Raw genomic sequence first — 17,875 nt, forward strand, 5'->3', positions numbered from 1 at the left:
TAAGCCTATTCACAAATAAAAACACACCAAATAAACAGAACAATAAAATAAAACCTGGCCATTTGGCCTCTAACGGACTGTTAGTTCACTCACTAACAGTCCCTAGCAGTACAACCTTTACCAAAAAGTCTTTGTTTTTACTCACAGTTTTTCCTTTGCACTCCTCCCAGCTCACAGGCCAAGAACAGGAGACCAGGAAAGAGCAGGCTATGTAAGGGATGGGGGCCTAGAAACATTTCCCACCCCTATCATATAATTTATTTATTTACTATTAACCTCCCTAGCGGTTCATTTCTTTCTGGATTTATGTCAAAAAGCAGTACATTTTTTTCATGAAAAATTATTTTCATCGTACGCCTGTAATTCTTAGGCATAACTCACCAGAATATGTCCAAACAAGAATCTGAGTAAAATAAAGTTTGAAACGCAAAATCATGTCATAATAATAATAATTAAATTTAATAATAAACTTTAAATAAAAAACACAAAAATCTGAGGTTTTTATGATTTTTCTCATAAACTAATAAACATCCCGGGTGTGATATATTTTGAAACAAGGGACAGCACAGAGTCCAACATCACAATACGAGCAGTAGAACCAGGTTTGCTTTCTTATTTTTCTCCCAGTGTCATCACGCTTAGCGCAACACACCACGCACATCCTTGTTGGTGCTTCCTTTCTTGCGCTTGGTGGTATGTGGTTCATAAAGTGGCGACCAGTCAGGCGTTCCTGGTTCACCACCGTGGTAGCACGGCATCCAACTCTATCCGTTTCTGCTCTTTGATATTTTAGACATGTGGCCTCACAAATTTGTCAGATAAAACCATGGTGAAATACAGGCCTGTCATTCTTTGCTTTGAAAAGAATGAAAGCATTCCAAAGACATTGTTCCACCAGATGCCTAAATATTTTTTTAAATATTTTCTCTGTTGTTCTAACAGCAGGATAAAAAGTCATCGCCTGGTCAGCTCTATCAACACCCCCCATGGTACTGTTGTAGTCCAGAACAACCTGTGGTTTCAAAATGTCTTTCCCTCCTTTTGTTCTAGCCATAGCAGTGGTGGCGTTGTGTACAGTGGTCAAAAAGCAGTTTTTTTTTTGTCATGCCATCGGAGGGCCATCATTTTTCCTTTTTGCCAGGCAACTTTTTCTCCAGTTTTCAGCTTTTGTTTGCTAAACATGGGTGGCATTTCTCGACGATTAGCTCTAACGGTGCCATAGGCATCAGTTTTATGCTTGATTGGTGGTAACACAATATCCTTGATTCAGCAATGGCTCCATTAGTGAAAGCACAGATGATGTCACCACTCCATAGCTGCTGAATCTGGGGCTAAATTTTGTGCCTCTCCCAGTGTAAATGGGGGTGTTCCAAATGTACCGTTGCCGATTCACACAGCATGAAGGACTTGACTCCAAATCTGGCTCTCTTAGATGCAATATATTGGATCCAGCTGAGCCTCCCCTTGTAGGCCATTAGACTTTTGTCTATGCTTAGTTCTCTTTGGGGGACATAGCTGTCTCTGAAGTTCTCCAACAATATCTGATACAACTCCCAGATTTTTTTCAGCTTGGGCGCAGGATGTGTGGTTTCATCAAATGTTTCATTATTTGAAAAATGTACAAACTTTATTATTAGGCAAAAACGATACTCAGACATGACTTTTCCAAAAAAAAGGGGTAGCGATCAGCCTATTAGTGGACCAATACCACTCCTGCAGGGGCTTCCAGGCCCAGAAACAGCCAAATGTCCTTTTCAAAACCTGCTGGATGTGGCAGCTAACTGTTGCTCGGTGTACCTGTTGGTTTCCTCAACAATTTTTTGTATGGCTTTGTCATTCAGAAATAGCTCCAGGTACGCCAGGGGGTTGTGCTCCACCTCTACTTTCAGACCAGGCTCCCCAGTGAATGGGAATCTTGGGGGTACTGGCTGAGGCTGACTGATATCAATAGAGCACCAGATGCGGATGTCACTAACCTCAGTGTCCGAATCGCTGTCACTTTCTGTGTCCAGTGACAGGTTTCCAGGGTAATCACTGTCACTTGACTCTACTTGTGATTCCAAGTCGCTCTCGCTGTCTGCAATTTGTTCATATGTAGCTTGACTTGAAAGAAGCCTTTTGGATGCCATGGCAGAGGTCAGGGCTGGCAGCAGGCAAAAATGTCAGAATCCAGGCAGAGGTCAGGGCAGGCAGCAGGCAGAGATGTCATAATCCAGGCAGAGGTCAGGGCAGGCGGTAGGCAGTGCACTGTAACAGTGTATCTCTCACTCCAACGGTCAGAAAGATAATGACTAGTTTGTATTGGATTCAATACAGTTATTTGTATTGAATCCAAAACAAAAAATTAGAATTTCCCGCTGGCCACGCCCACCGGCAACACCTGCACAGATGTCAGCAGGAACTCCTCCGGTGACTCATCAGTACAGAGACGCTGTTGCAGGGGGAAGACAGGAAGAGAGGAGCCTGTGGGGAGATGCGATCGCTGAAGCAGAAGGGAGGAGGATGCCGGCGGATAAGGTAAGACTTTATTTATCATTATTAACGCTGCTTTACCTACCCCGAGTGTGACTCGGGGTTACCACTTTTATCAAGTTTTTTCTACCCCGAGTCACACTCGGGGTTACTGCTGGGGAGGTTAATAATAATATTAATATTATTAATTATATGACTTGATTATACCTATTAGATTAGAGTCACACCAATTAGATAATTAGAGTCACACCAATTAGATAATTAGAGTCACACCAAAACCATCTTCCAGTAAAGGCATTATTATTTTTTTGCCATACATTTTGGTAAACTACCTTTCAATTTAAACCTTGCTATAATTGTTCCCTGTATGGGTATGAAGTGTCTGCAATACAAGTTATACAAATTGCACACTTGAGAACAGTCAAAACATAACTATTGAAAATAGTGATAATAGTGAATTACCTGTCTCTGTTTTACTTGAGAATCCTGCTGCCTGTTTTATTGCTGCTGCTGTTAAAGCTAATCCTTTGCTTCTCTTCAAGCCATGCTGAAGAACAGCTTCAAACTGGGCACACAAACAAATAACCCTGAAAAAATAATGCATAAAGGAATACCAAGTTAGATGCAAAAAATAGGATCTCATGAATCAAATATTAAAGAGGGGGCAAAACAGTTTTAGCATGCTAACATTTACACAAGCATATAACCTAAATCAGATTTTAAAAAATTACTTTTATACAGATAAAATCATTTTTCTTAGTGCAGACATTTTCAAAATGAATTGATTATTTAACAAAAGGATGTAAATGAACAATAATACCAACATATGAGTTCTCCCCAGTCCCTTTTTGGTGGGCAGGGCGCCCAGATGCCGTCTGTCCCCTGCTCAGCTCTAATCCTCTGAACAGACAATGGAGAGGCTGCTCCGTTCTCAGCGGTCATCCGTTCAAGGATTCCAGCTGCTGGTAAGAGCTGGGCGGGGGAAGAACAGCACACCACAGCAACAATGAGCTGGGGACACAGGCTGTCCCTCCCCCATTCTATAGTTTGTGCTATGGCTTCTATTGAAAAAAAAAAAAAAAATATGTGTAATAATGTATCCGCCTGAGTGGGTGTGTGTAATGATGTCATCTAAAGCAGTGGAACAGCTCTGTGTGTGAATGCTGTCATTTTCTGCAGCCTTACAACTTTGTGTGTACAAACCTTTATATCTCCTAAACCGTATGTCGCAATAACTTGACATTTTCAGGGTGCACAAAGGTCCGTCATAGCTAATAGTAATCACTATTTCAGGCCCCCAGATTTTAGGAATATCAAGATATGGGGATTAGAATTGTAAAACCGTGTGAAAATACAACATTGGGGATGCTGTTTCAAAAATGCACCTAGGAGTCCTTAGTTGAAAATGAAAATTGGGGACTCCCCGGGCCACTTACATAAAAAAGAGCATTGAAGTGGGGCCCCTAATTGATACCTACCTGTCACAAGTCTACAAACTGTCATAATATGTTACCCTATCTGCTTCTCTTCTTTGAATCCCAATTTGGCTAGAATGGTGGGGTGTACAAAACCTAAAATGTAGGTGCAGTAGGGGGCCCCTTTTAGCTAACTCACCCCCCCCCCCACTAAAATGATATTACCATGGCATTATCAGAACATGAAAAACTCCCCTTCTAACACTTGAACCCCAATTTCTCTGGAATGTAAAAAACTGAAACCGTGTGGGGAACGTCAGTGATGAAATTTTAGGTGTTATCCACAATGTTATTATTAGAACATAGACCTTCAAAACGAAATTGAGGTTCAGGTACTGGTAGGGTACCGTCATGTGTAACAGGGCAGTGTGTTTTGATGGATAGAGTTCATGTTTTAATGATACCATGGGTATGAATGTTTGGGGGGTGTTAGCCACAAGTGCTCCCCACTTGCACCTATAATATATATACCTATATTGCACTTGCTCTCTCTTGGTTTGCTTCCTATCTGTCTGACCGCTCCTTTCAAGTTTCTTTCAATGGTAACTCCTCCTCACCCACTCTCCTCCCTGTTGGTGTTCCTCAAGGGTCAGTCCTTGGACCGGTTCTTTTCTCTGTACACCTCCTCTCTGGGTAGTCTCATATCCTCCTTTGGCTTGAAGTACCATCTGTATGCTGATGACACTCAAATTTATCTGTCCACCCCTGACCTGTCTCCCTCAGTCCTGGATAAGGTCTCATGCTGCCTGTCAGCCATCTCCTCATGGATGTCTGACCGATTCCTGAAACTCAACCTGGATAAAACAGAACTCATCATCTTCCCCCCCTCAAATTCCAAATCCCCCCCGACATATATCTATCTGTTAACAACACTGTTATTCGGCCCTCCCCTCAGGCACGTTGTCTTGGTGTCACCCTTGACTCGGCCCTCTCATTTACCCCCCATATTCAGAACATTTCCAGGTCCTGTCACTTTCACCTACGCAACATCGCCAAAATCCGCCCCTACCTGTCCCCTGAGACCACCAAACTCCTTCTTCCATTTCACCTTGGAATCAAATTTAAGCTCCTGTGCTTTGCCTTCAAATTCCTACACAGGTATTGTCCCACTTACATTTCTGACATGGTTAAAAAATACTCCCCCTGCCGCTCTCTCCGCTCCTCCAATGACCTACTACTGACTTCCTCACTCATAACCTCATCACACGCACGGTTACAAGACTTCTCTAGAGCTGCTCCAACTCTCTGGAATGGTCTTCCTCGTCCTATTCGGCTTGCTCCTACTTTCTGCTCACTTAAAAGAGCGCTCAAAACCCATTTTTTCAAACTTGCCTACCTGTCTTCTTCTGTCAATTGAAACTACCACTACACACCACCACTACATATTTCCCATCCTATTGTGTGTGAAATTCCCTCACCTACTAGATTGTAAGCTCTTCGGGGCAGGGTCCTCTCCTCCTGTATCACTGTCTGTATTAGTCTGTCATTTGCATTCCCTATTTATTGTACAGCACTGCGTAATATGTTGGCGCTATATAAATCCTGTTTAATAATAATAATAATATAATTTTGTTTACCTGCACCTTTCTTTTCTAGAAAAATTAGAGTTCAAGAAAGGGAAGTAGACAGTTTGATGGGCAGAGGTTTTTTATGTCATAATGATGCCATGCTAAGGACATTTTAGGGGGAGGGGGTTATACAAGTGTTCCCCATTTGCACCTACAAATTACAATCATTACAACCAACAATTTAGGAGATCTGAAAGATTGAACACAGTGAGTTGTTAGGTTGCAGAATATGACAAGGAGACCTTACACACACCTAGCTATCACAATGCTGCTTATGACACACATTCATACACAAACACTCAAGCAAATAAATTTCACAGTTTTATAAAATTTGGACAGTGATGAGTGGGGCCTTAGAACACTGTCCTGCCCCCATCTGCTATCACATACACAATGCTCTTAAAGCATCACCACATTTTAACTTTTTATAAGGGGTGACCTTCCACTTTAATATATTAGAAAAATGTTTTTCTTTTTAATTTTTGGGTGAGGACCCCTCCCCTTACGTCTTTACTGCCATAGGATATCTCACTGCAGCCTCCTAGGATATTTGTGTCACATATCCCTGTGGGCTGCTGCTTTTGCGCATGCCCACTTACCGCCTGTTACCAATTCCTAAGTGTCTAGCAGTTGCCAGTAGTCACTCAGGAGGGGTAATATTTTTTTTTACTGCTAATGTGAACTAAGCCTAATTTGTTACACCACAATGATCATACTATTACACTACTACATGAGACTACACTACTAAATATGGAACACTAGGCAGTTGGATCACAGCACTGGATTGTTGGGGCATAATACTAAAAAAAAAGAAAAAATTGGACATACTAACAAGCCAGGCATTAGTTGAAACAAATTATAGGGGTTACTGGATACCTATAGCATAAATAACTAGGAGCACTAAGTGTGCCGTGTCTTGCCCTGCCAACTTCTTTTTACCACCCAGCTACAAATTTCCCCCCACCAGGCTGAAACATTTTTCTGGGGAGAACACTGTACCTATAAATCAGATTTCGTACACACACAGATTAGAGTAAAAACCACACTTTAAAGGTCCCTTAATTGCAATAATTTAAACAAATCATTTAGATGTTTGCTTGAAGTTTCACTTTAGTAAAACAGATGGTTTAGGTTCCAAACATTTGCAAATAAATATGGCATCCATGCTGCCACCCCTATAAAGTCTGCTGATAGCTAACACTAAACTTTTTTTTTGGAGGCATTTTTAGGGGATTGCATTATTATTAATATTACTATTTAATATTATGAACCAGTATTTTTTATATAGTGTCAACATATTACGCAATGGTTCACAAAAACCATAGCCCTATTACTAGCAAAGGGGCTCAGAATCCAATGTCCCACCATAGTCATTTATCACTTTAAGGACAAATTTCGGGAAAGCCAAGTAACCTAACTGGATGTTTTTTGAAATGTGGGAGAAAAGAGCACCCTTACCCTTCCAGAAAAGTTTACAAATTGCACACAGGAAGGGTTGTCTTAGTGAGCTCCACAGGCCGGGGAGGATGGCACAATCCTGGGGAGACCAGGGAGCTAGCTCCCCAGGCAATGACTCAGAGTAAATGTGACTTATTGAGGATCTTGGAGTAGGACCCAGACACAATAACAGCATTACTGAGTTTTCACAAAAAGTTAAGGTGCTATTGCTGCTGAATAAAAAGAATGAAAAGAAGTGGTCTTCCATGCCACAAAAGGTAAAGAAAGAGCAAGTGGAGTATGATCTGGCTTACAGCAATAAGCATAAAGATTTAAGAGTAGAGCTACTGGAAAAAGAAAGAGATGTAAAAGGGAAACAATCTTATTACAAACATTGATCAAAAAGAATGGAACTTTTCCGTAAAAGTTTAGCATTGAAGAAAATCCAAGAAGGTCACCCATCTGAGCCACATGTGCAGTACGGTGTTTGTGCAGAAATAAGCATGCAGGCTGAAAATGGTGGCAAGCTACAGTTTGTGCAACAGCCCAATATCTGTTTGCAGCAAGACATATTTTGCTAACAGAAGGGAGAGAAGAAGAACAATGTGGAAGATTCTGTGCCTAAGGCAGGCTGAGTAATCAGAGAGCAGGCGATATTCATGGATGGATCTGCAGGAACTACAGAGGATGTCACTTTCCCCAGAACACAGACTTCTACTTCTGCTGAGGAGGTTGAGATCACCTAAGGGAAAGAGGAGGAAAACCTTGAAGCCTGCTGTTAACAATTAAGCACATGCAACCACAAGGATTCTGAAGAAAACCCCTGCTGCTTCTTTGCTTTCTGAGGATTGTGTGGTTCCTAAAAGTGCACCCACTTCTATGTCTTCTGCTGCTCTTGTGTCTGCTGAGACTTTTAGTACCACTGAACCTACGGACAGTGTTGTACCTGCTGTTACTTGTGTAGACACAGCAAATTCTCCTACTGTCTGAAAATTGTAATCCAATTACTACTAGGTGGCAAGCAAATCATTGGAGAACAATAAAATGGAAAGATGTATTGTTTCGGGACGCATTTAGATGAAAAAGGTTTTTTCAGGGGAGATGGACACAGCTAAGTATAACTGTTGCAAACAAACATTACAATATTTCTGTCTGATAATCCCATAGGAATATGTAAAAATATATACAAATATAGATTTTCCCCCAAGGTGCAGTTCCTGCAGTTTGCAATAGGTCCTTAGGGCTTTCACCTTATCAACATAATGAAAATATTTAGTGATCGATTGCATTAGCAGGTTGGGGTTTTGGACATTCAGGACCAAGGCAATGAGCACACTCATATGCTGTGGGGAAAATTCTGAAAAAGATTGAATGTTACCATCAACTCAGCCATAAACAGACAGTGAGAGTTCAGCACTTGGAAGATCACTCGCCTGCTCCAAATCAGTAGTTCACTTTGTATTGGATGAGATCTTGAGTTGGCTAGTGCTGTTCCAATTGGTTTTTGGAAAGTGGGAGACAAACTAAAAGAAGATGAGGGACTTTTAAGGCATCTTCTCCATCAAAAATGTACTTACAAATAAAAACCAAACCAACAGGCATGGCCTGGACGGCAAACTGAATGACTGCACGCCAATGAAGCTGCTGCATCAGCCTGTTCCATCCGCTGTCATACCGGGCATCGTACCTTCAACATGGGCAAACAACACAGGCAGAAATCCATCCCTGCCTCCGGATCCAGAGGATACGCAGCTTCGACTTCTCAGCCCTCGCTTCATCACTTTTTAACCCCCAAGCCTGCCAGTGGGACTCAGGGTGTTAGAATGGCGCTGGGCCATGTGACGTCTCCCTCCACGGATGGCACCTCTCCTCTGTGCCTCAAACAACATTCATCTAGGCAAGAAATGCAGTTACCAGAGTCAACTCCAGATAAATCATCCTCCTCTGCACCCCTTGGAAATTTTAACCCTCTCCCGACCATGCTGGGCTCTCCCGAATTGTTAACCAGCACTGTCTGGTGTGTGAATACTGCAGCTTCGGACACTCCGGATGATACATTGTATCCACTTCAGTCCTCCTGCACAGATCAATGCAGATACTAAGGAGCACCGGGATTGAGGACAGGCCTTCTTCAACAGGTCCAGTGGTGAGTCACTCACACAGAGCCCTTTCTAATTTTCTCTCTCCAACCTCTTCCTTGAGGGCACAAATGATGGAACACACTCCCACTCAAGCCCAATTAGGCCATGGGATATTTCAAGGCTTTGTTTATACTGTGGGCTCAAACACTGCACTTTCTGGCTCTCTGAGGCACCATCATGCTGGTCAGATTACCACCCTACCTGTAACTCATAGTTCATGGCAAGCTTACGTTTAACATATCCCCACCAAAGATGCGTTTTGTCTTCTAGTACAATAGGTCAAAGAGGCCTGTACAGAAAAAAATTCATACTCCAAGCACGGACCTCCAGAACCTGGCAGGCAGAGTAGACAATATTGATGATGACCTATAGGGTACTAAAACACAGATTTTACAACTTCAAGACCCGGTCTCTTGCCAAGCCTCTACAATTAGAAATTACAAATAAAAACCAAACCAACAGGCATGGCCTGGACGGCAAACCGAATGACTGCACGCCAATGAAGCTGCTGCATCAGCTTCATCTTGAAGATCTTGAAAATAGATCCAGGTGTGCTAATATTAGAGAGTGAGGACTTCCAGAGGCTCCTCAACAGTCTGACCTCCCTCTGGTAATTCAAGCAGTCTTTAAAAGCATCCTGGGTCGCCTAAACGCTGACCCCATTCGATTTGATAGAATGCACAGAGCCCTGCAACCACCTGGCCCCCCCTCGAGACCTTGAGATGTTATTTGTAGATTGCAAGATTATGTAGATTGCAAGAAAGAAGAAATCATGCGTGCAGCTAGGAACGGGAGAACCATTGAGTTCGATATGGCACAATTACCGTATTTTTTGCCGTATAAGACGTACTTTTTCTTCCCCAAAACTGGGGGGGGGAAAAGTTGGTGAGTCTTATACGACAAATGTGTTATAAAATAATTAAAATAAGATACTCTTCCGATACCCGATCCTGCGTGTGTCTCCTCTCCTCGCTGGCTGCAGCGTGTGTCTCCTCTGTCTCCTCTCCTCTCTGGCTGCAGCGTGTGTCTCCTCCTGGCTGCAGTGCAGAGCGAAAGAAGCCGGCACAGCGCGCCTTGCTGATCCCTGCCCTAACTGCCGTACAGTGAAAAAAAAGGTGAGAATGGCACAGAGTGATCAGAAGGGGAATTTGAATGACAGAGTGATCAGAAGGGGAATTTGAATGACAGAGTGATCAGAAGGGGAATTTGAATGACAGAGTGATCAGAAGGGGAATTTGAAAGGCAGAGTGATCAGAAGGGGAATTTGAATGGCACAGAGTGATCAGAAAGGGAATTTGAATGGCACATGAGTGATCAGAAGGGGAATACCAATATGAATGGCACATGAGTGATCAGAAGGGGAATATTCTTTCAGAATCTTTTTTTTCTAGATTTTCCTCCTTTAAAATTGGGTGCGTCTTATATTCCGGAGCGTCTTATACGGCGAAAAATACGGTACAATTATATCCTGATGTTGCATGAGCCACACTCCAGCGACGACATGTTCTCCAACCACTGCTGACTTCTCTACATGACCAATCAATTCCTTATCGATCCCTTTTAGCCTGATAGCGCATCTTGATGAAAGATCTGTGATTCTCAAGCACTCTGCAGACCTTTCATGATGGTACAGTGCTTGGAATTCCTTGTTCATAAATTGCAGGATGGGATCCTCTCCCGGTTTTCCAGGCAGCCCCTAAGAGATGGTAAGAGGCTCACAAACGGAAACATCTTTCTTGTATTGGCTCCTATCTGCTAGCAAGAAATACTTCATGTGCTGGTTCTTCACTTACCTGATCAGTCACCTGATATAACTTGCCTTGATATTTGCAAATGGACTCTCATATGTTTTTTCTTACATTTGAATGTCTACTTGGTTCCCATGTGACTTGAGCTTTGAATTCATGTAAATAATCTCTCTATCTCAAGTCTTAATGCATCCTGTTTTACTTTAATTGCCCGGTCCCTGATACTTACTTCAGCATTGTGGTTTAATGTTTACAGGCTGGGAGGGGAGGTTTTATGTTGGAATATTATTCTGGCTTTGCTGGTTTCCTTCTTCAGGTCCCCCCTGGACCCCCCCCCCCCCTACCTTGTCGGTGTGCACATCCCACATTTTTGGTCTCTGGAATATTTGTTTCCAGATAGACCTTTGGACAAGGACGTGATCCCTGTTGAGTAGGCTCGGCTATTGTTACCGAATATTGTTGTTTGTTTTGTTTCTTTGTTTTTCTTTTAGGTCTTCTCCTTTGTGCTGATCTTTTCTCTTCTCACTCTACACCCTTGGGGGATGATTAGGTTCTGCTGGGACAAGTGTATGGTACTGAATTTGCATTTCTTTTCCCTATGTCTTTGCCATGGTTGGACTATTATCACTCAATAGTAAAGGTTTGAATTCCATCAAACGTATATTGGCCTACAGGAACTAAAGCGCCAAAAGGCAGATATTGCCTTTTTCCAGAAAACACACAGATGAAAAGGCATGTTTAACTTTGCTAAATGACAGTACCCGACTGGCATATTATATATATGCCAGCGACGCCAACCGGTGGTCCGCGAGAAAATTTTAATGGTCCGGGGCTCTGGCTGGCACTACCCTGAGCGGGGTTAGAAGCAGGACCATGCTGGGGGGACGCACTGGCCAGAGCCGCGGACCATATCTCCCATGCAGTTCCTAGGCTCAGGAAGGTGGGCGGTCTGTCCCTGGACACAACCCGCCCACTCTCCCATTGCAGGCTCAGATCTTCTATGGGAGACTGGGCGGGGTTATGTCATATTAACGTCACTCTGGGGGAGGTTTCTCCCCCTTTGAGTGACACCCAGCTCCCGGGCGATTTTAGTGGTCTGCAGAACAAAATGGTTGGCGACCACTGATATATGCTACTGTACAGTTATATTACATGTATCACTATTTTTTTTATTTTTTATTTTAACTGATTTTTGTTTTTTTTTTATTCTAAGTTTATTATTAAATATTGGACATATTTCGGTGAGTTATGCCTAAAAATTATAGGCCTACAATGTAAAAAAAATTTTCATGCAAAAGAATGTAACGCTTTTTGCGTGGAAATAGGGACAGAATTAGAACGCTGGGGGGGGGTTATTCATTTGACAGACTTTGAGAGACTATGTACGGGAGGACAATCTCAGAAAGAGTTAATTTCTGAGATGTATTTTTTCTTAAACACTGAACCGGCATGCCCATTTGTTAACTTACATGCTTAAATGTAAGTTATTGGAAACTTATATGGGATATTGCTCATAGGAGTTTAATTTGCACTATCTCCAAAGAAAATGCATATAAACTAATTATGCAATGGTATCTCACCCCAAATAAATTGCAAGCCATTTTCCCAAATGTTAGCAATGTTTGTTGGAGCTGTGGCACAGAAGTTGGCCCCATATGTATATATATATATATATATATATATATATATATATATACACATATATACACACACATATACACACACACACATACATACATACATACATACATACACACACTATATATTTTTTCTGGATATGTCCTCTTATCCTGTTCTATTAGACACTGCATCTCTTGGGCCTACCTATTTCTAATCTCACTAAATTGCATAAGAAAACTAGCCTGTCATATTCTCACTACAGCCAGGTGTCTTATTGCAAGACACTGGAAATCCACTTTGCCCCCGGGCATTAAAGATCTGTATGCTAGGATAAAGAAGGTTCAACGTACGGCTAGAATCTATGATAAGTATGAGAAAATTCTGGCAATCTGGGCTCCTTGGGACTCCTATCTACCATCTAAAATGTTCCAATATTTGACCACCAGTCCTAATTTAGGCTGTGGTCATATTTCTTCTGCCATTACTCCCTCGGGATTAAAATGGGGGCTTCCTCTAAATAATCCCCATACTTCTGTCCCCTATTCTACATCCTCCTTTGTCCTGTCCCCCTCTGTTTTTTCCCCTCCCCACTTCTATATACTCTTTTCACTAATGTGCCTTGCAATTTCATGTTTTGGACAGTTACATTGTTAATGATGTATCATTATTGTTCATATGTTCATATGTAATGCTTATTGAAGGAACATTTTTGCTCCTAACTACCTCATAACCAGAAGAATTGCCTTCTGTCAATCTATTTATTCCCTGTAATTTGTGATACTGTAATACTGTAATATGCTAAAGAGTTATATGTTTCTGCTTCTGATTATTGTTGAATTTATATTTGGTATTTCTTGTCCATTTCTCTTTTGCTTGTTGTTATATTTGTTTCTTCGTTACTTGGAAAAATAATAAAAATTACAATTTAAAAAAAAAAGTTTTATTGAATAACAAAACACACATTATGAAATCACAACTCTTTCGCGTTTCGCCTTCTAAGGAGATAATTGGAATCTTTAACTATTTAATCACTTATCAATTACAAAAATGTCTTATTTGTTCAAAATAATAGATAACATCATAATAATTTCTCTATGTTTTACTTACAAAGCATTAACAAGCAGTTACATGCCAATCCAAAAAGTTCCTTAAAATAGGCCACGGGTAACCAGCACAGGGCAGCAGAGGAATAAACCTCCCCAGAAAGGGTATTTCTTATGTAACCTATTGGATTTCAGTCATACTGAGAAAGAAAGGCTTAGGGGATGTATTTAACATAAAGCAGCAAACAACCCACGATAGAAAGAACTTCTAGAAAAAAGCCTATCCAGTCTCCTTACAAAGTTGTCAAAGTACAAAAATCAAAAAACCTCACCCCATGAATGGCTTCAAACATACAAAACCATATTCCCAGAAATCAATTATGAGTAATAAATATTATGTATAAAGTTTGCATACAACACCTTAACACACCTAAAAGGACAAAACTGTTGTCCAAAGAGCAATAATAAAACTTAGTAAAATAAAACATAGTACAAAGAAAATCCACAACACAAATATTACCATTAAAATTAGAAATATCATCCCAAATATTTATGAGTGCCACATAAAATTTTGCTTGCAATATAAATCATAAAATAAAATAATAAAATCATAGTCCGAGGATTTTAAATTAACAAGATAGCTTATCTCATTACTTTTAAATATACCTTCCAAGGATTTTAATGTGCCATCCAATTATACTATTTACAAAATGCCAGTTCAGAAACCAATATGCCAATAATAAACTTGTCTGCTCAGAAATAAATGTGGCAATAATCAGATTAGTAATCATAAAAAAATTATTCCCATTTAGTTTTTTTCCATTTTCTACATTTTCCATAAGTATTACTACAATACCCAACCTTTTTATAGCTGGCCTCCATCAAATATCAGTACATATAGCGTTCTCTGGAGCCAGTACATACGCCAGTACATACGCCCCATACAAGTACCTGTCCCGACTGGTGGTGTCCCCCGTAATGTCAGCAGACTCCATCCTCTTCCAGGGGAAGTGACGTAGCCACCTCTATGCCAACGGAGCTAGGTGGTGGCTCTGCTGACTAAATGCAGGCACCAAAAGGGGCGTAAATAGCCATAATGAGCAGAAATAAAGCCCAAATCCAGGTAATGAACTGTTTAAACGAGAGATGAATGAATTGGTATTGGTATTTTTTTATGAACTTCAGGTAAATTCCTTTACGCTACAATAAGATTTTTTTGGATATTGAAATTGTGGTAGACGTTGATAACACGCTGATCACCAATCTTTAACGTAAACCCACGGTCATCAAGTGCACACTCCAAACCTTTAAAAAAAAACAGCATACCATACTCTCAGTATTTGAGAAGAGAGAGAAGTTGTTCAAAGGATGAAGATTTTAGGTTTGCAGCCAAAGGTCCACAACAATTTATGATTATTGGAATGTGGATATGGCAAAAAAGTTCCCAAAAGGGCCATCAAAGAGTAAAAACAAATACCAGATCAGAAATTTTATTTTATTTAAATTACAGAGAAGTTACATATCCGAGTGATACACGCAATCAATGCAAATGGATTTTTACGGAAAACAATGTAATTAAAATTCCTAAGGAAATGAAATCCCAAATCCGTAAACATATAAACTGTAGTTACATTGGTACAATCTACTTGGCCTTTTGTGGATGTGGATGTTACTATGTAGGTAAGACTAGAAGACAATTTAGAAAATGGCCCCAATTTATTAAAGCTTTCCAAGGCTGGAGAGAATACACTTTCACCAGTGAAGCTGGGTGATCCAACAAACCTGGGATGGATCTGGTCCAGGATTCAAAGCATTTGCTAGCAAATAGCAAATTACATTGAAGAAATCCATTCCAGGTTTGCTTGATCACATAGCTTCACTGGGTGAGTGTATTCTCTCCAGCCTTGGAGAGCTTTAATAAATCAGGCCCAATGTATCTATGAACATGTCTACACTATAACCAGTGCTAGGCTCTAAACACCTTTAGGTCTCCATATGGGAAAGTACCACAACTTTAGTGCAGACGATTTAAGATTTAGAGAAATATTGAAAATATGATTATTTATATAATTGTCATTAATGATAAATTAGTAGTCTTTTTGGTATTGGTTCTCCCACCCCCCCTTTCCCCTTTTTTTCATCCGTGAGCTCCCTCTTGGTGTTCTTGTGCTGCACACCAAAGCTTTCCTTTGGCTGGGGGTGGGGGTTTTTGACACCTTTAGATTGGATTTTCATCCGAACAGTGCGGGGTATGGGCGTTCATGTGGGACTATGCAGTATTGTTTTGGGGTGGACGCCACAATAGTCACCATCAGCTGGTCCAGTGTTTTAAGAAGGAGACGGGGAGCTGAGTAGTCTTCCTCGGAAACAATTTAATGTGTGGAGGGGTTTTGGTAAAGTTTGATTAGTAAGTTTTTAATGAGACATATCCTAAATACAAATATAACATTAGATAGATGAATATCCGACATAGTTACTGATTGTGATTTTGTTTTCTCTTAGGATAATCATTGAAAGTCTGTTTTTACCATATGTGAATATGTGAGCATGTCGCCTTTCTGGTATCTTCCATTGGAGAGCTGGAGAAGTGCACTGCAACACTGAAATCACTGGATCACCTTGAAAGGAGTCACATGCTCATTGAGCAAGTAGTTAAAGGCTTAGATGTGGAGGATGGAGAGATTAATCAGAATTAACATGTAGGGAGCTGGATTACTGTAGTTAGAGGGAATGGTGTTTGAGCACCCTAGAAAAGTTGCCAAGGCATGTGAAGATGTGCAGGTGCCAGACCAAATGATGGAAACTCTAGATGTTACTGCTACCCCTAAAAGCCAGGAGAGCAGCCCATCTAGTAGGGGTGGGGAAGGCAATGCAGGAAGGCATAGACAATTGGTTGTCATAGGGAATTCTATGATCAGGAGGACTGATAGAATAGTTTGTCGCTCACATCACTTCAACCAAATGCTTTGCCGTCTCCCTGATGCCAGGGTTCGGTATGTGGTGGACCGAGTGGACAAATTACTGAGAGGGGCTAGGCATGACCCGACTGTCTTGGTCCATGTTGGAACCAATGACAGGATAGATGGTAGATAGAGATTCCTCAAAAATCAGTTTAAAGAACTAGGTTTTAAGTTGAAGGAAAAGACCTCCAAGGTTATATCCTCTGGAATATTGCCTGTGCTATGTGCAACACAGGAAAGGCAGAAGGCGCCTAAACAGCTAAATGCATGGCTTAAGTCCTGGTGTAAAAGGGAAGGGTTTGGGTTCATAGAGCACTGGGCTGACTTTTCATTGGGGTACAACCTGTATGGCAGATATGGCTTGCACCAAAATTAAAAGGGGTCTGCTGTGCTAGGGGAAAGATTTAGGGGAATGGTGGAAGGATATTTAAACTAGGACAGAGGGGGGTGGGACAGGTAAATAAGGTGGCAGAAACACATATTACATAGGTAAATCTCTCCCATTTCCGATATCATGGGAGGTGGTGCCTTGGTATCCATACAACTTCTTTTTTATATTTCCAAACAACGAGAACCCTAGTTAGTTTTGCAAATCAATTAGGCTGGTATAAAGTGACTATTCCTGACGCGTTTCACCAAAAGGCTTTTTCAGCGAATATTTTAAGATTGTTACAGAACTGTACAGTAAAGCAATTAAATACAAATTTCAGTTATGCTGGTATCAATAGTCAAGGACATTGATAGAATAAACATGATGGTGGTGGTGTTGGGAGAGATAAAATGAAAAATCATAAAAAGATAAATTGAGTGAATAAGTGTTTATAGGAAATATGTATTGAACTTGGTATGAATATAACTAGTGGTATAATAATGTAAAACATTTATAGGAAGAATAAGACAACTTACTTCCCTTGAGAAGGGTTTTCATATAAGGGCAGAGGAATTCCCCAAAGTAGGAGATATTCTGATATTCAAGATATCCTGGTAAGTACGTGATCATGGTAAGGTAAAAACTGATAATGACCAGAGATCACATTCTAAAAACATGAGGATATTATGCACTTTATAATAGGTTATGCTAAATCAATCCTGTTGGTCCAATCACAATTGCTAAGGATAATAATATAAACTTTTGTTACCATAGAGGTTCTATGTATATAAATGGTCTGAATGAACAGTAGTAGACACAAATGGAGTTACCACTTGAAGAAATCCACAATGTTAAATGACATACATTGAACAATTAATAAAGGGTAAAGGTAGGTTGGGTTATCACATAAAAATTTATAATTTGGTTTACATTGTCCCAAATTACAAAGGGAAATGTTAAAGGTTATGGTTGGTCACAAGGCAGTAATGAAGTTTAAAAAATATTTACATACTGAGGGTCATATAATTACAGAATTGCTTT

General features: G+C 40.7%; 1 protein-coding gene across 3 annotated transcripts in view; it reads right to left on the bottom strand.

Moving 5' to 3' along the window:
• The window catches only part of SNX29 (sorting nexin 29), a 216,759-nt gene that overhangs the window by 158,703 nt on the left and 40,181 nt on the right, over window positions 1-17,875 (bottom strand). For all 3 annotated transcript variants that reach the window (XM_072418989.1, XM_072418988.1, XM_072418990.1), the window contains exon 4: window positions 2,935-3,059. In XM_072418989.1, coding sequence (XP_072275090.1) covers window positions 2,935-3,059 — 125 coding nt within the window. The remainder of the gene's footprint in view (window positions 1-2,934; window positions 3,060-17,875) is intronic.

Source organism: Pyxicephalus adspersus, chromosome 7 (assembly GCF_032062135.1).
Source record: "Pyxicephalus adspersus chromosome 7, UCB_Pads_2.0, whole genome shotgun sequence".
In the NCBI taxonomy this organism is placed as follows: Eukaryota; Metazoa; Chordata; class Amphibia; order Anura; family Pyxicephalidae; genus Pyxicephalus; species Pyxicephalus adspersus.